Below are 22,291 nucleotides of genomic sequence, written 5' to 3' on the forward strand. Positions count from 1 at the left end.
TATGTCACATGTATAAGGTTGTACTCCATGTTGGATCGTCATATGTCGAGTATTCCCTTATGTTTTATCCTGGTTATCTCATGGCTGCCTTTCCGGCTCATTTACCCATGATAGTATAATAAAAAAGATATGTTATATAGGTATTCGATTGAGTAAGGCACTGGGTGTCCGTCATACCCCATCGGTTTGGGTCGTGACAACATTTTTCTTTATAATATTTATTTATATAAATTATATAGTATATAGTAATCATAATAATAAGAGTTTAAAATAATTTGGGCCTTCAAATTTTGGGGGCCCAAGGCAATGGCTTCACTAACCTAGCCTTTAGAGTCGCCCCTGATCTGGGGATAATAATATGTACGCATACCTTACCCTTACCCTGAAGGCAGAGAGGCTGTTTCCGAAAGACCCGACTCTAGAGGAAGAAACACTTTACCAACACAACAACTTTATATAATCAGGGAGTTGAATATTAAAAAAGAACATTTTGTTGCACATGTCAGATACAGGTTACAAAGATGACAGACAACAAACATATGTACATTTCATCTTTGGAGGTATGAAGGCTTCCAACTCATGGCCATCTTTTCATGCTTCTCCATCATAGTTCTCGACTGTTAAGTTCCGCCCCATTCCAGCATGTCTCCAGCTTAGAAACCCGTATCTTCATCTGGATCTGGACCTCAGTCGTAGCAATCAGCAGATTGAGGAATTCCCAGACTGAAGCAGTAGCAACTCAAAAATGGCTTCAACGGCGCTGCTGGCACATCTGGCATGCGGTAGCAGACCTAACATTGGCATATGTACAATACTCGCAAGACCAATGTCCTGAATCATCTATGTTTCTGGAACTGCTTGTCTTCGATGTGGTTCCCTTCCCTCTACCACCTTTTGCTTTGCTGCTCCCACCACCCAGGCTTTTCGAGCTAGCTGCCCTGCTGTAAGCACCATGAGCGTCCACATCCACGAGACCATTTTCTAAGGCTTGAACCAGATTCTCAAAATAATTTCTAGTCACACTGTCATCATTCAAACAGAATAAATTAAAGAGTACTCTCCTTACTCATCTCTACAAATAAACTCGAACGGATGGAATATCCCTGCATTTCAGCAAGATGCTCAGTAAAATGAGGAATAACCTCCACCTGGTAAACAGTTCAACTAAAGTTGGAGGTTAGCAAAGGACAAGTACAGACCCTAAAGCTAATCAAACCTTGATTGAAAAGATTTCGTTAATGCAGTACAACCACCATACTAGTTTTCAAGATTTCGTTAATGCAGTACAACAACCATACTACTTTTCTCTTACTGAAAATATGAATCACAAGAGATTTTGCCAGCTCTGATGCTGGAAACATTAGCTAACACCAGAAACCCCAGCTTGAGTGTGACTCTCAAGAAACTAGGTTGCTACACTAGCACTAATCCAATTTAAATTTTGTTGCATAATCCTGTACGGGTAAATTCTCTAATTGGTGATAATTCTAATCAAAAAAATAATTTGACATATGTTGCATTAAAGAATGCTTACTCTATTGACTTGCTGATCCCACTGAGAAGCAGGTCTCCAGATCTCAATTTTTCTACGACGCACTACTTAATGGGTCGCGTAATAATAAGAATTTTGGGAATGGAAAATTTAGTAAAGACAGAATAGCTGCCCATTCAACTTGCCTTCTCTATTAACTGATTCCAAACAACAGAACCACTTAAAACTTGGTCTAAGCCGTAAAAAAGGGTTGATCATTTTAGTGGAATATCACAAACCCTCAAGCAAATGCAAAAACTTCTTATTACTATTCCAATTAAAAGAAGCGCAGGAGCCTCTACTAGTTCGAAAGAAACTTGCAATCATTGAAACCTCGTCTGCTAAAAAAGTTAGTAATAACGTTCAGCAAGCTTTTAGTGTTTCTTAAGGAATGTTAAAAAGATATCCTACTGTATTGCTACACCCTCACTTCAGTAGGGAAAAAAGTAGTGTCTTCCTATAATAATCAAATGCTATAGAATCTGTTCATCTGCTCCTACCGAGATGAAAAGCAAGAATAATTTTGTTCTTCTCCTAAATCCCTGTAGAAAAACTGGTATAGCATAAATGATTTATCCAACTAACAGTCTTCTACTCATCATTTTAAGAGACAGAAATCTCCAAATCTCTTGCAAAGAAAATTTACAGAGCAGCACTTGAACCATCATACTCACCAGCCACTTGTAGAAATAGACTAGAGCTCTAGGTTTAATTCAGAATCTAAATACCTTGTAAGCCCGGCAAGCTTTGTCCGGAACTCATTAAACTCTTTTGACGGGCCTTCTGCATCGAGGTACCCCTGGAGTTCCTTCTCCGCACACTGATGAAGCCGTTCAAGTCCAGACTCAGCCTCACCTACGGCATTAACGATAAGTGCCTCAATACAGCAAGGGAAGCATCTAAATGTGTTTCTGAAGGGAAGCTAAGGCAAAACCTTGTAAATACTCAAAGAACTGTCTCTTGGCATGTTCATGCTCGGGTAAGTAATAACCATATGCATATGTCCATTTTAGCACACGCCTACATTCAACTATCTGCAAAGATTTAGCCGTCATAATCAGCATATATACATGAACCACGAGAGAGTAAGAATGTTAGATATTGATGTAGAAATTAAGATTACCTGCAACCAGGCCTCTATAATAAATTTGAGCTGTGATTCGGGTTGACACTGTTTGTCGCTCAGCTTCTCAAGCTGCAACGTGCAATAAATATAAATGCTTTCCGGAAATTCAGAGAAATAATCAGCTAATGACAACTTGAAAGAGAAAGATGCCTGAGTCCTCTTTCACACCCAACCTTGTATGTGACGACTTCTGTGGGTTGCTGGTGATGAATATGCAAATATAGGGAATATGAAAGATAACAAAAAGCTTTTGTTTCACCTCAAATAAAAAAGGCTTTATATAATCACAATGAGATATACCCCACACACAAAGATCGGGACAGAAAACACCGCTCGTGCATGAACATAAGTTGGGAGATAACAAGCAGAGACAGTTAAAACACTTCCAGAAGAGACAGACTAAGAAGAACAATGAATTTAAACTCAGCAGCTCAGTCTATAGAAATGGGGACAAAACTTCCCAGGGAGAATATTCTATGCATATAACAATAAATCCTTTTCAATTAATCTGTTCATCTGAATCTGCATTCTTCATAAATTTAATATGATCATTTTTCCTCTCGTCAAGAAAGAGAAACAAGCACTTTAATCAAGCAGTTTGTTAGTTAAATTTAAAAGGTAATAGCAAATAGCAGAAGATTGTTACATGTAAAAGAAAATTTCCTTACATGTACTGTTTGCATTTGCTGAAGATCTGCAAGTGCCTTTTGCCGAGACTGAAATGAGACATAAAGAAGACATTACTGACATTCAGATAAGCAGTTAAACAAAGACCATGCAGTATTATGAGTAAGACTTCTCCCGATAAATAATAAAGCATCAGAAACAAATGCAACCATATTCTGCGGCAAGAAAACATAATTGTGCTTAGTCTCTATCCCCATGATGAAGTCTTTGCCCAGTTCCAGAAAGAAATGTATGCAGGGCTATGAAGACACATAAAGAAGTTTAACTACTTGAACAGATAAGATAGTAAGAAAGCCATCTCCAAATGCATTCATGACTTTGAAATAAAAGAGATTGTTTTCTGGATCATTGCTTCTGAAACTTTCCAATTCAGACCCACGAAAGGGCAATGCTTCTAGTGCGTGCATACTGCACAAGATGATTTGAGAAGACAGCAGGAAAAATCATTCACTTGAAAGAATAATCTCTCATGAGGAGGATCCAAGCCCCAGGTTCCCAGTTCCGAAGGTATCTAAGATAAGTATCACATATAAAAATGACAAAAGAAGCTATAAATATGTCTTTCTGGATTGGGTTGACTTTGCTACTAAGGAAAGAGGTCATATTTTGGGACAAACTAAAACAGAAAGCAGGTCAAACAAAAGTGGAGGATAAGTTAAATTATTTTCCCTAGTTATCTTCATAGCAGACTCTTTTCATCCCATTAGATTATGTAAAAACCAATCTCAACTGTACACGTCCATATTGAATGAACGGTTGAACTATCGAAATGTCCAATCAGGTCAACTTCATGCTGACAATTGCTTAAGAATATAACTTAATAGTGCTAGTACATTATTTTTTTTAGAACTGGTAATGTATTTTATGTATTAATAACATAAATCTGGTACTAACTACTAAGTTGGTACCAGAGAATTACAATGATTTGAACCTTTGTACACCAAACAAAAAGGAATGGTTCCATCTATAATAAAGTTCTAATCCTGCAGTGCATCTAAGAAATCAAGCATGCTATTCTCATCTCTAACATCCTGTAGGTTGCACCAAAAAGCCAAAAGCCATACGCATGAGTATTTCATTTTCTGTACAACTTGGTGCTAGTACATCATCTATCTATATTTCTCATAATGCATCAGTAGCTCTTTAGATTGTTAATAATAGACTCCCATTAGGAGCAGAAGTCATGCAGCATCTACCACAATTTGACACATTACCATGGACATTATACTTTCTTGCTACTATATGTAAATTGATGACATTAAAAGCAAGATCATGTGCAGCAATTTCATGTGACAGTAATTTTATCAATCATCCATGCAAGAAGCCATCACCTCATGCTTAGGATACAAATTTAGGTCTGTGTAAAAATAACAATAGTATCTGGAAAGAACTCGAGCAAATACCAATCTTCTCTTTCTATCTTGTTTCTCCTAACGGTTGTAAAGTTGAGATAGCTGATAATGAGAAAACAACCAAAATACAGGTGTCATAAACCTCTACCTACCGACTGGTTGGTGGCCCATCTTTCGTAGTAGTGTGTATACCTCTCCAAAGAATTTTTTGCCATTTCTCTCCTCTTTTCAGATTCATCAAACTGGAAGCAAAACATCAGTTAGTTTATGACTAAAAGAACTGAATTGGCAGACAGATCTTGAAATAGAAAATACTAAAAGAGCAAAGATCTTACCACCCCCTCTTGCTTTGCTGCCTCATAACGGTTGCATGCATAGAAGCCACCTGTTCTCTCACCGTGATCCGTCCAAGGGCCAAGGCAGAGCCTGCAAAGATGTCTTCTTAGGAACAAAGATTCACAAGAATCACAATGAAACAAGATCTGGTGGATTATTATTTATTTGTGTGTGTGTGTGTTGGTGGTGGTGGTGGTTGGGGGGGGGGGGGGGGGGGTTCCTGCTGCTTGATGTGTGTGATAAACGAAGCAGATGTACAAATTGAAGCATGGCTGAAAATTTTCTATTTGCACACCCCATACAATATTGTGCAAGTAGCATATGCTAGGAACAGGAACAGAAATTTCATGTATAGCTGATACACTTACCAGCAAAACTCAAATTTACAGGGTGGTGTGCATGTGATATGCATGCACCCTTGATTTTTCTCAATCGGCCGCTTGCATTTCGGACAAGGCTTAGAATTAGCTAATATCCTGCAATATCACCAAGATAATGATGTTTAATGTCACACACCGGAAGTGGAGTATATACCCACATGTATATCCAGAAAATGCAGCTTTAATTTGAAAGGAATTTAAGCTTACATGAAATACACAAATATAATAGTATAGAAAGTTAGGTCATGGGGAGTTGAGGAAACACAAAAACATAGTAGAACACCAAATATATGTCTGCTTGATGCATCTAATAACACCAAAATTTATCTCTGCTTGATGCATGAACTGTTATACAAACAAAAAAAAGGCTAGATGTAGGCACCATACAGCAATTAAAATTGCAAAAAAGTGGCACATAATAAATCTCAAAAACCTCAAAATGCTTCTGATCCGACAACATGGAGGGTAGAAACTGGACTCTAACAAAAATAGAAAATACTGAAATATGAGAGCACGCCGCCAGCGTTCATCCTGAGACAGGATCCTAACTGAGATAAAAAAAACCATAGAGTAGCAGCGGGCCAAATAAAAAATTACAGCCCTTTTGGCTATTGCTCAAGAAAACAAACATTATACTCTTATCTTCATTGGGTGAGCAGAACCCTATAATAATTATCATGCAATGCTACATTAATTTTCCTGGGTAGTTAAGCTGTTAGGTGAGTTATATGCAGATGATATAGTACTGATCAACGAGACACGAGGCGGTGTTAACGCAAGGTTGGAGATTTGGAGACAAACCCCGGAGTCTAAAGGTTTCAAGTTGAGCCCAACTAAAACTGAATATTTGGAGAGCAAGTTCAGCGACGTGACTCATGAAACGGACGGGAAAGTGAGGCTTGATACACAAGTCATTCTTAGGGAGTTTCAAGTATCTCGGGTCAATAATCCAAGGTAATGGGGAAATTGACGAGGATGTCACACATCGTATAGGAGCAGGTTGAATGAAGTGGAGGCTCACTTTCGAGGTTTTATCTGATAAAAATGTGCCCACTAAGACTTAAAGGTAAATTCTACAGAGTGTTAGTTAGACTGACTATGTTATATGGGGCGGAGTGTTGGCCTGTCAAGAACTCCCATGTCCAAAAGATAAAAGTAGCAGAAATGAGGTATGCTGAGATGGATGTGTTGGCATACCCGGAAAGATAAAGATTAGGAAATGACGATATTTGGGTCAAAGTGGGAGTAGCCCCTGTGGAGGATAAGACGCGGAAAGTGAGGCTGAGATGGTATGGGCATGTAAAGAAGAGATGCATAGATGCCCCGGTGAGGAGGTGTGAGAGATTGGCCATGGCGGGATTGAGGAGAAGTAGAGGTAGGCCTAAGAAGTATTGGGGAGAGGTGGTAAGGCAGAATATGACGCGGCTTCAGCTTGCTGAGGACGTGCTTAAGTGAATATCGAGAATTAGGGTAGAAGGATAATAGGTAGCAGTTGTGTCTTCTTTTCGTGCTGGTAGTTTTGGTATTAGTCTCGTTTCCTAGTATTTTCTCTTTCGTGCGGGTAGTTTTGGTATTCGTCTCGTTTCCTAGTATTTTCTTATCCGCAGATTTCTTTCACCGTATGTTGTTTCTTTCGCCTCGATTATTTTATTTCATCCTCTCTGATATTGTTACTGTTTTATTGTTTCGGTTTCTTTTTTATCTCTCCTTGAGCCAAGAGTCTATCAAAAACAGTCTCTCTACCTTCACAAAGTAGGGTTAAGATCTGTGTACACACTACTCTCCCCGTACCCTCACTCGGTGGATTTACATTGGGTTTGTTGTTGTTATTGTTGTTGTTAAGTTGTTTGATCAACTTTACCAGGGACTTCCAAGTAGTAACAATATCCATCACTAAAGGTTACATGTTCAAATCAAAAGGACATATAACATTAAGCATATGTTTCTCTTTGAGACCGTTCACAGGAACAATCCCTTCTTTGGATAAGATAAAACGTCCTCCATACTCCCAGATGTATTCAAAATTCACCATGACACAAAATCTACCAACAGGGAGAAAACAAGTTGGAATTAAAACTTAGACGAAAGAGCAATAGGGGATCTTTTCTTAAAAGTTCCAAGCAGGAAAATGGCTGCAGCTTCTTAGGCACATCAGAGTTTTTATGCTCCAACTTTACCTTTGGAACTTTTGGTCCCACAAGCACTATTTTCCCAATAAAAGGAAGATATTCAGGATTATAGTAAGTTCCAACCAAAGGTATGAGCCACTTCCACCTATGTTTCCAAGACGGTTGAACCCCCTCTATGGAGCAACAATTTGATCAGGGAACTTACTAACTTAATAGCTCCTTCATGAAGTTATTATCTCTCTTCCACGACTAATTTACCAAAGTCAGCTAAACCAAGTAATACAAAAGACAAAAAGAGAGGATTACAAATTCTGATTTTGCATACCAATTCATGTTTTCAGATTCAGCACTGTTCTTCAAAATCCACTTGGACACAGTTCCACAATCAACTGGACGATGAGTTTCCTCGGTACACTGCAAATAAATTCGCAAATCATAGTGACTACAGAAATGCAGAAACAGAACAACCATTAACTAAAGTAGTTAAGTTTAAACATTGCAACTCACATTCCAGCAGAAACTATATGAGCAGCCGCAAGTAACATCATAGCTTCCGCTACCAACAATAAAGTCAACTGCATAATCACATCCTGGAGCAGGACACCATTTTGTCTAAAGAAGACCAGAACAACCTTTAGGAACTTAATAGACGCACAAAGCATATACTAAAGATTCTTCTAAAAGAAAAGTAACTAAAACAGCTCAAAGTATCACTAGAGGGAAAGGGGAAGAGGGGGGGAGGAAGATTTAGAAGGCAAATAGCAAAAGCTTTATGCAAACGATTACCTTTCTATTGTCCTCCACAAAGGACCTGATAAAGTAGTGCTTATACTTCTTTTTATCATCGTTACTTGCCAATTTGTTTATCATATCTCGACCTATAGCAGCACTACAAGATGGATCAGGACAGCGCAGCATCAAGCATCCAGGACCATCACTGATGGCCGTGCCAATATACCCTGCACCAAACAAAGAAAAGATGAGAAGCTCCGTGGGATGCCTAAACAGAAAAGTAGGAAAAACTAACCATACCACGAACAGTGAAAATATTACTTCATTCACATGAGAGATTTAAGAAAATATTTTACATCAATCTTCTCAATTATACTTCAACATTGTTCTATGATGACAAGATTAACCACAAAACGTCTCAGAGAATGTAACTGTAATCTTTTCTCTCTAGCTCCCCATATCCATAAGTTCTGAGATCAGCTTTGGCACCAATTCTTTTCTATTTAAGTGGGAAAAGTCCCCGTACACAAGTGGTATCAGAAAACCTAGACAAAGCATCTCTCCACGAAAGTCACCAAATCAACTATGCCAATAGGAACTTCGTGGGTGCGTCAAAAATTAACCAACAACAAGAGAGCTTAGCTATACAAAACATTTTCCAACCCCGTAAAAGCTCTATTGTTCTTTTCCCCCCGACTACCAACATAAGAGCAAAGGAGTTACCTATAATATAATTCAGAAATCAAGAACAACTCTGAAAGGAGTATAAAAGGTTTAATCCTCGCATTAGTATAAAGTTGTCTTTTCTTCTTCTTTGGGATCGGTAAAGATAATTGCACTGATTCATAGCAAAAAGAATATGCTGTGAGAAAATGGACATCCAAAACCATAGTTGCATTACAAATTGTGTAATGAGCTCAAAACCATGGTCTCTACATCCTTTATTACCATCATGTTGCACCAAAAAAGTAAAAAAAGAAGGGCAACTACACTTCACAGTAATTACAGATTCCTTTTTGCTTTCAAAAAAGCTAGCAGTTCTTTCTATCCAAATGGACAACCATGTAGCTGCTGGAATGAAGTTCCAACTTTTGACATTTGACTTCCCGAAATTTATCCTGGACCAGCACTGAAGGAACTCTGGAGTACTGTTATCTTCTTCATCCCAACACCTTTTAGTTCTCAACGAGCTGGATAAGCTCCAAAGGAAGCCTCAACCACAATAGCAAGATAACCAGCATGAGTAAGACAGTAGAAAAAACTTAAAGATTTGGGTAATTTTGACTGCCGAGATAAGGCTAGTTTCATGAAACATAGAATGCCAGATTTCTCAAGGAGAGCGAATATTTAGCCCCGGACACCTTTCATAAATTCATTAAAAAGGGGCACTTCTCCTAAGAGACTAACCTTGCCAGCAGGTAAGACAAAAAGGATGACCACAAGCAGCAGCAGTGATCTCATTACGAGGATAATCATCAAAGCAGATCCCACATGTAAGCTGCAAGAAAGAAAATTTGCATCTTGAATTCAAGGAAATAGTAGCGATCAACATTAAGACTCTAGTTTTCATCCAATCTAAAGGAAGAAAATGCTCTTCCTCTATGAAATTTAATTACCTCTTCTTCATCAGGGAGCGGCACATGATTCTCTAATAAACCAACAATCCTGCGGACCTTTCCTTCATCTGCAAACCATTCATCATTCACTTTGCTGACACTCCTGTCAGTAAAGGCTAGGATATTCAGCATATAAGCCCCAAAACCTTCCAAGTTTTCAACTATGTTGTAAGTAAGAGCAATGTGCATCAGACTTTAAGAACCTAGATGCCCAAGCATTCTATATGACTAGAATGATTTGCATGCTCTACAAATTTACTGATGGCCACAAAAATTAACTGAGGACAGGGAAAACTTCTAGCTCAATACCCATTCTATATCAACATCTAACATATATAATCATAACTACAAAATAATGCTCTTGTCTTACGAAAAGAATTTACCAGTTATAATGGCGAAGCAGAATACCAGCAGCTACCCATGAAATGGAGAGCACAGTAGATATTTTTGTAATACTATCCTCTTGGCGTTTGTGAATATCAGCTTCATTCAAGATGCTAAAATTTGACTAAAGAAAAGGTAAATCAAAGTATCAGCCGAAAAAGTTTTTTTTTTTTAAATGAGAACTCGTTGTAAGCAAGCATTTGGTAGAGAAAATAACTTGATAAAACCCATGGTTGTGGCCTCATGGTCAATCAAGTGGGTTAAGAACTATGAGGTCCCAAGTTCAAATCCCAGTGGAGGCAAAAAAACTAAGTGATTTCATCTCATCTATCCAAGCCTTGGTGGACAGAGTTACCAGTACCTGCACTAGCGGCAGGTAGCAGGTATCCCGTGAAATTGGTCGAGGTAAGCGGAAGTTGGGCTGTACATCATGGTTATCAAAAAAGAAATAGCTTGTTAAAGATCACAACCACTGGATAACCATGGTTACACACTGGGAATTCAATGGTTAATTCACTTTATCAAAAACTAGGATAATTAAGCAAAGTTTAGCGGTAGCTAATGTACTAAACCTAGTGTTTTCCAGAATTATTATCAGATTACAACAAATTTGTAATTGTATTTGGCTTAAAGAGATCCATATGATAACTTAAAGCTTATTAATCGTAAGCATACAATTTCTCTAGAATTACACTATAATTATCAAATGAGATTCCATCCCTATTCAAAATCTCGTCTCCTATTTCTCTTCTAAGTCCACTTGAATACTTGCAACATCTTATGGCCGTTCACAAGACCCAAATAATTAAGTCCCTTCCTTTGAAAAAATAAATTTCACAACGGGGCCTCCAAAAGAGCGGGAGGACCATAATCAAAGATGGCGACTAAACAGTGGGGTTTGTGCAAATTCCAACACCACCACAAGGTTCTCCTATCACCAGCGACCAAACCCCAGTGAAGATCTCCGGCAGAAAACCTCACACGGGCCGTCACGCGCCACCGGAAGTTAGGGTTCCGGCGAGAGTGTTACTTCACGCGCGGGCGCGTGAGGTCATTTCCAGCATCTTCCAAGTCTGATTTTTCTTCTGTGTTGGTCGCCTATCTTTTCCGACTCGGCCCTTCGAGATTCGTGGATTTTCAGTTACCAGTAAAGTGTTTTCCGGCGAGAGCAGTGGTTTTTCCGGCCATCTTGTTCACATACTAAGGTCGCATGATGATTCCAACCTCAGCCATTTAATTTCCACCTTTTTGTTGAATTCATTTGCTTCCGACGAAGATCTGAGAAGTCACAACAGTTGCGTCTGTCCACTGAATGGATCGAATGCTCACTTTCAATTCTAGTGGCAAAACTTTTGAATTAATTAGTATCAAAGAGGAAGCTAAGGGATGGTATATTTTTACAGAACGTAGCAGAAGACTTTCAAGCAAGATTAAAATAGATGACAGCATCTTCCGATGGGTGTGCGAAGCTTTGATCCAAGCTTCTCTTCAGACCGGCAACAACTGCAAAAGATGGGGCAGGAAGGTGCAAACATACACTTTTCGGGTGGTCCAAAATTTTAACAGTTATGGTCGGTTCGTTAGAATTGAAGCTATCGTAGGGCTAACAGATCTGCAATCATTATCCCAGAAGGCAATTACAATAAAGGATGGGGGACATAGCAGGGATGATACAAGGTTATCTGGGAACATACGTAGACCCAAGATTTTATCTCTATGCTGATCAATCAAGGTCTTACAAGGAAGCTGCTAATATATCACATTGGCCAACTACAACTAATGCCAATGTTGGGCATGGTGCACTCCAGGAAGAGCTTGGAAATGAAAACTTCCTTTCGAAATGTCTTATAGGTCAGTTCAATGACCCATTTAGCTTGAGCCCAAAGGCAGAAGTAATTCATAAATGGTTCACAAGCATATGGCAAGTCACAGCGGGTCTCAAGATCACTCCCATCGAGCACAACCAGTTCCTTTTTGAGTTCCCTTCCAGATTCGAAGCAAACAGGGTCAAAGATGGTGACTGGTTTTGGAATGGAAGAAGATTGACCTTGAAATGGTGGTCTCCGGTGGCCGGAGCAGATATGAAATCTTCAATATCGGAGCATCGATGGGTGAAAGCTTTTGGAATTCCTATCCACGAATGGACGGCGGACACTTTCAAGTTCATCGGAGACAAGTGTGGTGGCTTTGTCGATATTGACGATGACACTAAACATAGAGTCCACTTTTTTTGGGCACGTATCTGTGTGGTTAATCAAAGAGAAGAATTACCAAAAAATCTGGAGTTGATTACGAAGGACTGCGGCTTTGAAATCTCGTTACTAGAAGATGCTCATACAAAAATCAGACCTGCCGGAAAATCCTTTTCCGATGAAGCAAGGGAGAAGATGGCAGGAGTGGGTACCTCGAACCTTGCATCAAACACAGTCTCACATGTAGAAGAACAGGTTGGCAGCTCTAATTTGAATGCTGGTTCGTTTGTTAAACGAGTGGGTAAAGGGCCACCATGTATATCCGGACCAACTTGCGTGCACCTCAACCATTCCACCAGTACCTGCTACCTTCCACCGCACAGATAACGGGTGACTTTGCTCAAGGCTTAGGCAAATACAAATAAAGCAGCCAATCACCTTGTGTTCTTTTGCCCCGCCGGAATTTGAACAAGGTAACCCCAATTAGTCCTATAAAGCTCTTTCCTTTCTTTTCCCCTTCTACTAAATATGGAAGACCACGCAAATCAATTCTAAGCTCGTAGTACAGGTATTTCCCCCTGTCGTCACAAATCAAGGTTTCAATTGCCCAAATAAGGATTTGGAAACAACAAAAATGTTAGTTGAGCACCGGAACTCTAGTAGACCAAAAAAATGGTTGATTTTGAATAAAACCTTAATTAGCAGCTGAAACAATCGTCCATTAAATTTGTTTACTAACATAAACTATTTCCAGTAATCATAACAAAATAAAAACAGCTCCAAATTCAAAAGTTCCTAAACTTACAGCTCAAAAATGAATTTTAACTATAAAAAAAAACTAAAAATCATATTTTATTTATATATATTGAAAGTGTGTACCTGAGAACGGTTATGAGCGAGGAGCGTATTGGAATCATCGTCGGATTCGTTGTCGTTGAAATCGTAATCCATGACGTCATCATCGTCGGACTCGTGGGCGTCGCCGCCGCTGTAGAAGTCGTCGTCGAATGATTCTCCGTCGTCGGTGGCGTCCTGCATCATCATTTCATCCTCCGATGTCATTTCTCCTTTTTCACCCATCCCACCCACCCCTTCTCGATCTGTATATATACACGGATGTGAATGAATTGTGTGTATGTATAGGTTATGGGTTCAGTAGAGAGAATACAATGGAAATTGGGGAAAGTGAAAATGGTTCTTTTCTCTTCGCCTTTTGTTGTGTTGGTGGAAAATGACAGGAATAACAACAACGTTACATGTAATACAAAACAAAAGAAAATTAGGAACCAAATTCTTTTCCCTTAGATTGACGTTACATCAACAAATATGCTACTCGTATTTCTTTTTTGAAGAATTAACTTAAAGAGTCGTTTATTTAACCGTTCAAATTTAAAATAACTAATAAATATTTAATATATAAATAATTAGATTAATATATATATATATATATATATATATATATATATATACACATTTTAAAAAAATAATGTATTAATTCATGTGCATCGACTAGGACAAATAAATAATATATATAGCTAGCTATTTGTGTAATGATTCCTTCTTTTTAATCTACCGATAACTATAGGGAAGATGGTTCAACATAATCATTTACTAATTTATATATAAGAAATTAGGGGTCTCAAAGGATTACTCTGGTGGTCACAAGGGAGACTAGTGGTGGAATGGAGAGGTGCAAGAAAAAGTGAAAACCAAGAAAGCAGCGTATCTGAAACTAGTGGAAAGTGTAGACGAGGAGGAGAAGAGGGAGAATAGGGAGCATTATAAGTTGGCTAAGAAAGAGGCAAAGCTAGCAGTTACGGCGGCCAAGACTGCAGCTTTTAGTCATTTGTATGAAGAACTCGAGGGCCGAGGTGGGGATAAGATGTTGTTCAGGTTAGCCAAAACGCGAGAAAGGAAGGCGCGTGACTTGGACCAAGCGAAATGCATCAAAAACGAAGAAGGTAGAGTTTTGTTGGATGAGGGACTTATCGTCGGAGATGGTAGACCTACTTTTATAGTCTCTTGAACGAGGAGGGGGACGGGAGCATTGTACTGGGTGATTTGGAACTCTCCGGGAGTTGTTGTGACTTTGGATATTATAGGCGGATTAGAGTTGATGAAGTTGAGGGGGATATGCGTAAGATGAACAGGGGCAAGGCGACCAGGCCAGATGAAATTCCGGTGGAGTTTTGGAAGAGTGCGGCAAGGCAGGCTTGGAGTGGCTCACTGGTTATTTAATGTCATTTTTAGAACAAAGAAGATGCCCGAAGAGCGGAGGTAGAGCACGATGGTTCTTGTATACAAGAACGAGGGTGATATCCAAAATTGCAATAACTATCGGGGTATTAAGCTGCTTAGCCATACTATGAGGGTATGAAAGAGAGTGGTAGAGCTAATGGTGAGGAGGAGTGTGTCTATTTTCGAGAACTAGTTTGATTTTATGTCAGGCCGTTCGACTACAGAAGCCATCCACCTTATTAGGAGATTGATGGAGCAGTATAGAGAGAGAAAGAAATACTTGCATATGGTGTTCATTGACTTAGAAAAGGCGTACGATAAACTTCTGAAGGAGGTTTTGTGGAGATGTTTGGAGGCTAGAGGTGTACATGTTACCTACGTTAGGTTGATTAAGGACATGTATGATGGAGTAAAGACCCGAGTGAGGACGGTGGGTGGGGACTCGGACAAGTTTCCGGTTATGACGGGGTTGCATTGGGGGTCGGCACTTAGCCCTTTTTGTTTGCTCTGGTAATAGACGTACTGACGCGTCACATCTAAGGAGAGGTATTGTGGTGTATGTTATTTGCAGATGATATTGTATTAATTGACGAGACGGTGTGAACACTCAATTAGAGGTATGGAGACAGATCATGGAATCTAAAGGTTTCAAGTTAAGCAGGACCAAGATAAAATACTTGAAGTGTAAGTTCAGTGGCGAGACTCAAGAAGGGGAGGGGGGTGTGAGGTTGGACTCGTAGGTCATCCATAGGATAGGGAGTTTCAAGTACCTTGGGTCTATTATTCAGGGGGTGGGGAGATTGATGAAGATGTCACACATTTTATTGGGGTGGGATAGATGAAATAGAGACTCGCTTCCGGTGTTTTGTGTGACAAGAAGGTGCTACCGAAATTTAAGGGTAAGTTCTATAGAGTGGTGGTCAGACCAACGATGTTGTATGGGGCTGAGTATTGGCCAGTTAAGATCGCTCATGTCCAGAAGATGAAGGTAGCAGAGATGATGATGTTGAGATGGATGTATGGGCACACCAGGTTAGATAGTATCAGAAATAAGGTTATTCGCGACAAGGTAGGTGTGGCCCCTATTGAGGATAATATGCGGGAAGTGCGGCTTAGGTAGTTTGGTCATGTTAGGAAGAGGAACACAAATGCCCTGGTGATGAGTTGTGAGAGATTTCCATTGGAGGTCATACATATAGGTAGAGATAGGCCAAAGAAGAGGTGGGGAGAGATGATTAGGCAAGACATGGCGCAACTTCAGCTGACCGAGGACATGACCCTTGATAGCAAGGTATGAAGATCGAGGATTAAGGTAGTAAAGTAGGTAGTTTAGACAGGGGCAGAGCTAGAGTGTGGAATGCGGGTTCGGCCGAACCCAGTAGCTTTTGTTCATACTCTATATTTGTCTTAAGAAACTCATTGAATACATATAAATTATCAATTTAGAACCCAGTAACTTAAAAGATTATAATCCCGAACCCACAAGCTTCAAATTTTAGCTCCGCCTCTGAGTTTAGAGTATTCATAACAGTAGTATTGGCACGCAGTCTCGCTTTATATTAGTAGTAGGTTTTTATGACTAATCGTTATTTTCTTTCATTGTTGTTCACCTTACTGTCTTGTTATTTTTATTCTGCTTTTATATGGCTTTTTGGTATTATCCGTTCTTGTCTATATTTTTATTAATGTGGTACTTATGCTTTTTGGGGCTGAGAGTCTATTGGAAACAACCTCTATATCCTCACAAGGTAGGGGTAAGGTCTGCATACACACTACCCTCCCCAGACCTCACGGTGTGAGATAGTACCGGTATGTTATTGTTGTTGTTGTATATAAGAAAATATTCTTGTCAAAAGTCATTGTATATTATTGTAACGAACTAGCCGGTCGTTTTGGGTACTACAACTACGTTCCCCTATTTACTACTTATTATGTGTTCAATTATAATTATGTGACTCGTCAGAGAGGGTTCAGAATGAATTAGAACACTTAGTTTCAAGATTTAAAGCTTAAGTTGAAATAGTTGATCGGATGTTGACTATGTGTAAACGACCCCGAAATAGAGTTTTGATGATTCCAATAGCTTCATATGGTGATTTTGGACTTGGAAACGTGTCCAAAAAATTATTTGGAAGTCCGTAGTTAAATTAGGCTTGATTTGGCTAAAATGGAAATTTAAGTTTGGAAGTTTGATCTGGGAGTTGACTTGGAAGTTTGCGTGCAAATTTTGAGGTCAATCGGACTTGATTTGATAGTTTTCGGCATCAAATGTAGAAGTTGAAATTTTTTAGTTTCATTAAGCTTGAATTTGGGTATGATTAGTGGTTTTAGCGTTGTTGAGGTGATTTGAGGTCTCGACTAAGTTCGTATAATATTTTAGGACTTGTTGGTATATTTGATTGAGGTCCCGGGGGCTTCGGGTGAGTTTCGGATGATTAAGGAATCAAATTCGGACTTAAGGAAATGCTGAAATTTTTCTGTTGATGGTGTCTTCACACCTGCACATGAGGGACCGCAGGTGCGACTCGCAGAAGCGTGAAAACTGGTCGCATAAGCGAGCTGGGAGGCATCACATAAGCGGACCAACTCACGTAAAAGCGCGACCGCATATGCGGTCTGAACATCGCAGAAGCGACCACTGCTGGTAAATGCCGACTCGCACATGCGAGCTTCTTCCATAGAAGCGGAGGCCGTAGATTTGATTATGCGACCGCAAATGCGGAAGACGCTGGGCAGAAGCTTTAAGTTTGGGGTTTCACTAATTTTAGCCATTTTCGAATGTTGGAGCTAGGTTTGGGCGATTTTGGAGAGGAACTTTTCCATACAACTTGGGTTTCGAATCATTTGGCGTGGAATTGAGGAGATATGAAGGCGTTCGGAGGTTGATACGCGCATAATGGAATTTTCGGTGTATTATTTAGCTTGCTCGGCGTTGGATTCGCCTTGTTCAAGGTAAGTAACTCTTCTAATCTTGAAACTGAGGGTATGAACCCTAACTATACGTGTTATGTGTTTGGTATTGAGGTGACGCACATGCTAGGTGACGGGCGTGTGGCCGTGCACCTTGTAAACTGTGACTCAGTTATTTTTGTGGTATTGTGTAGTTACGTGAACTTATCTGTAATCATGAAATCTCTACGTACTAGAGTTATCGAGTTGTGATTCATGTTAGAAACTATGTCTAGACTATATGTTTATCCTATTTGGACCCACTAAGGTCATTACTACTGTTGAGTTATTCGCTTACATTGCAATTTCATACTCAGTCATGTCCATTCATTGCATATCATATCTCAGTCTCTGTTGTTATTTATTGATACATAATATCATCATTTCGGGCTAGTTTCATGACATTGTGAGCCCGAGAGACTGGAGAGATTGATGACTGAATGAGGCCGAGAGCCTGATTTTGAGATATTGATACTATAATACGTGAGTTATCTGTGCAGTACGTTAGTTGTCCGTGCAGATCCAGATATTATACTATAGCATGTGAGTTATCCGTGCGAATCCAGATATTATACTATAGTACGTGCATTGTCCGTGCGGATCCAGATATTATACTATAGCACGTGAGTTGTCCGTGCAGCACGTGAGTTATCCGTGCGGATCAATATATTATACAATAGCACGCGAGTTTTCCATGCAGCACGTGAGTTATCCATGTGGATTATAGCGCTTGGACTGAAGGAGCCCCTCCGGAGTCTGTACACACCCCCAGTAAGCGCATGTACCTACTGAGTGCGAGCTGTGAAGATTGAGTGATTGGGAGGACTGAGTGGACTGATACTCTGAGAGTATGCATATGGTTGTCCACTATGTTGCACTGTATTGACATGCACACTTGACATACAATCATAGAGATGCATTTTTCTCATGTTGTACGATATTGCGTCATTCATGACTTCTCATACACATTGACAGGTAGGCATAGAGATATATTGTTCCTCATGCCATTTGATAATGAAACATTTACCTGTTGAAAAGTTTTGACAGGAAAATCACGATTTTACAAACTTACTTATATTTTGGTGTTTTCGATAAAAGATTTGGGTTTTCACTGTTATACTTAAAAAGTATGCCTATTTTCTGGAACTGTGAACGAGTTGAACATTATATGTCTGAGTTATTTCCTGTACCACTTTTTATTATATTGTCATGAATTGTTACTGGCTATTGGTGTTGGACCCCGACCTGTGTTCCAGCTCGTCACTACTTTCAACCTAATGTTAGGTTTGTTACTTATTGAGTACATGGGGTCGGTTGTACTCATACTATACTTCTGCACCTTGCATGTAGATATTGGATGATGATGTTGCTGTGATCGACGGGAGCTGGATTTGAAGACACACCTGCGTTCCGATCATAGCTGCCTCTTTTCATGGTAGCCTTAGATTTATAAAAATCTGTATATATACATTTCGAACAGATGATGTATTTATTTCATACCAGATTTGTGATTTCTAATCTTAAAAGCTCATGATTTGTACTACCATTCCTTGGGGAGTGTATTAGAGTCAGTTAAATATTAATTGAATTGGATAGTTGTTAATTGGCTTACCTGACGGGTTGGGTTAGGTACCATCGCGACTAGGTGGATTTTGGATCATGACAAGTTGGTATCAGAGCTCTAGGTTCATAGGTTCTACAAGTCATGAGCAAGTGTATAGTAGAGTCTTGTGTATCCGTATGATGACGTCCATACTTATCTTCGAGAGACTACATGGCATTTAGGATAATTTCCCATCTTTCTTTCCTTATCGTGCGAAATTGATTCAGCTTGAAACATAACTCTTTGAATTCATTCCACGCATTCGTGTGTGCATGTGAGCGCTCGGTATCAGTTGTGCATCGCCGGCTTGTGATTCCATGAATGAGGTTCGAAATGTGTATTCTGTATTTTGGTGATGGGCCAGTCTGGAGGACTTGAGGCCAGGTTTAGACCGCAGCTTAGGCTCGGTAGCTTCAGTTGTAACTTGTACATTTGGACTCATATATCCGGTAGTGTCCCTATGAGTGGAGCATGTGGCTCGATGAATGATCGAATGGCTATACGATAAGTATGATGTGACTATGGGATGTGTTAAGATGGTTTGAATGTGACGAGAAGTGTTTCTTTGGAATGTAAAGATGGCCATTGAGTGCTTGATTTTCGTTGTGATGTGACGTACAGTCTCGAGTTGTGAGTGTGTTGAAGGATCTATCATATAGTTTAATTATGGAGTGAATTAGATTTTTATGTCGTGTTGATCAGTTCAAACTCAGAAAGATTAGGTGATTGCATAATAATAGTGGCTGCGAAAGGGTATAGCAAGAAGCTAATTTGAGGGTAAACAGGTAGGTTATCTCCTGCAGAGTAATCTACGTAGGTGTGTTCCTTATAATGTTGAGTGGAGAGTTTCTTATCTACCAACGGAGTATGTGTTGAGATTTGAACTTGAATCCGATTGGGAAAGTTGACTTGACTGTCAAGAGAATAAATGCGAGTTTAGCGGATGATTGAGGTATTTTATGGTTGGTGTTGCATGAGCTTAAGAATAATTTCCGTTGAACTGACTGCGGTATTATGACAGTAATAGAGTATGGGTATTGTGAGTTATGTAATATTTTGTTCTATGGCTTTGAGCCAAGTGGGGGAGCCTGCTGCAGACGGTTTAATCTCATGGTTAAATATTAAATTTTAGTTTTTGTTTGGGACATACTTGTGGATCAATTATGATTGCAAAGGTTGAGATCGAAGATGACTCGAGCAAGGAAATTCCTGAATATGGGTAGCATTACACTTTATGAAAATATAAAAATCATGGGATGATTAAGTTGTTATTTGAAGGATGTAGTGCGCACGCGGTATGAATTTGATTGGTGGTGTTAAAGCATGGTTACTTCTTTGTGTGTTGTTGTGCTAATAGGGCACGTGTCTTTCGGCCGTTTAGGCGGTACAATTTAGATTTGGGCAGAGTGGATGACTCTCGAGAAGGTTCTAATGGATTCAAAATGTATATGTGGAATTGAAATTTTTTCAGATTCTTATATCTCTAGAATCGGTTATTTACATTGGATGGTGTCTGGACTTGCGGTAATTCTGTATGACTATGGATTCTACATATCAGTATAGGAAAGGAAAGATGGACACTTTTAAATTCACATAAGGTCCTTCAGAGTGGGTGTCTCGGTTGTGGTACTTTGTGGTGCTTAAGAAGAATACAGTGGCTTATGGGCCTTAGGGCGGTGTGATTTTATGTTAGGATGTCTTGTAGCGAGCTTTGGGTAAGGATCATAGTGTTCTGACAAGGAGAAACTTCAACTTGATGGATATTCAGAAGAAACTCAGAGAAAATAGGCTAACTGTGTAGTAGGCTAGATCAACATGGTAATGGTATGCTCGGTTCTTTTGGGTAATTATGATGTGGTGAGGTTCTACAGATGTTTTGGCGGCAATATTTTTGGGTTTGGCGACCTGCGTGGCTTGGTCGAGTTAGAGGAATTTAGATATGACAGCTTAATTATGTGCAAATGAATTTCAAAGTGCTCTTGATGGTTTCTACTATGGCTTGAACCGGATATTTTCTATGGGTGTGGGCCACATGGTGTGTATTGTGATTTTCTCATGTATAGGAGCAAATGGAAGGTTTCTAACTAATCGGGTATGTATTTTTGCTTGTGAATCAGAGTGTTAATGAGGATCTCGTGTTCTCATATGATGGTCTAATAGAGGAGGTGAGTGGACTGAGATTGGGATTTGCATGTGCAAGTATACAATTCAATTTCGAAAGGGAGGTGATGAGTTTATGGAGAACAAACAATTTCAAATATTGGCACCAGTGGTATTACCCGAGCAAAGTGTACATTCAAAAAGGGCACACTATATTTTGGACCTACGGATGTTTCGTTGGTATCGTGATATTCGCCTAATTGATAGACTGCCGATATTCAAATTATTGCTATGTGGCACGGAAGAATTATGGAAGTATTCCTCGTGGGATGATCGTATATGAGAGGTGTGTTAGACATTCGGGCGGTGGAGTTGGGAACAAATATGGTTATTCGTGTGTTCTATGAATTTGGGAGACTGCGAGTTCTTAGAAGCAGATTGTTTCGTGACTGTGAACAATGAAAATGTGGCCAAAGCTAGACAGATGATAGTATATGTTATGGTTAGGTCATTGTGGAATTTCGAAGGAGTATGTATTTATTTGTGGGTGATCATAGTTGATTTGGGATCCATTGGTAGGCCCAATGAGGATGTGTATTCTACATCGGGTCGGATTGGTCGACTCCGTACTGCTATTGTTGGGGGATGCGCCATTCAGTTAGAGTGGAGCTTATTCGTGCTCTGATATGATATATGTGTTACTCTTATACATTACGAGGAGTTATGATTTGTTGGTTACAAGCACACATGGTGCGGTTCTGTTTGGACCTTATAGCAAAATTTGAGCGAGATGGATATTAGGGTGATGAATGATTGATTGCACATGTGGTTATGTTCTCTTCGGACTGTGGTATATTGTGCTATCTACTTCTCCGTGGTTATGGTCATGCACCTTGGGAACTTGATGTCAAATTGCGCGCGGTTGTTGACTTTGAG

General features: G+C 39.6%; 1 protein-coding gene across 2 annotated transcripts; it reads right to left on the reverse strand.

Moving 5' to 3' along the window:
- Positions 1-434: 434 nt before the first annotated feature.
- Positions 435-13,730, reverse strand: LOC107759684 (putative E3 ubiquitin-protein ligase ARI8). Of its 2 annotated transcripts, none has more exons than XM_075228470.1 (15): positions 13,345-13,730; positions 10,273-10,397; positions 9,890-9,992; positions 9,681-9,771; positions 8,328-8,500; positions 8,049-8,153; positions 7,867-7,955; positions 5,401-5,508; positions 5,032-5,122; positions 4,849-4,938; positions 3,326-3,373; positions 2,655-2,726; positions 2,466-2,565; positions 2,260-2,386; positions 435-1,022 (listed from the first exon to the last, which is right to left on the reverse strand). In XM_075228470.1, exons 1-15 carry the CDS (start codon positions 13,543-13,545, stop codon positions 752-754), a joined length of 1,794 nt encoding a protein of 597 aa, XP_075084571.1. In that variant the 5' UTR covers positions 13,546-13,730; the 3' UTR covers positions 435-751. The 2 variants fall into 2 exon arrangements, with proteins under 2 accessions (XP_075084571.1, XP_075084572.1); XM_075228471.1 differs by lacking the exon at positions 435-1,022 and adding an exon at positions 1,058-1,103.
- Between the last annotated feature and the right edge of the window lie 8,561 nt (positions 13,731-22,291).

This window comes from Nicotiana tabacum, chromosome 13, assembly GCF_000715075.1.
Source record: "Nicotiana tabacum cultivar K326 chromosome 13, ASM71507v2, whole genome shotgun sequence".
Lineage (NCBI taxonomy): Eukaryota > Viridiplantae > Streptophyta > Magnoliopsida > Solanales > Solanaceae > Nicotiana > Nicotiana tabacum.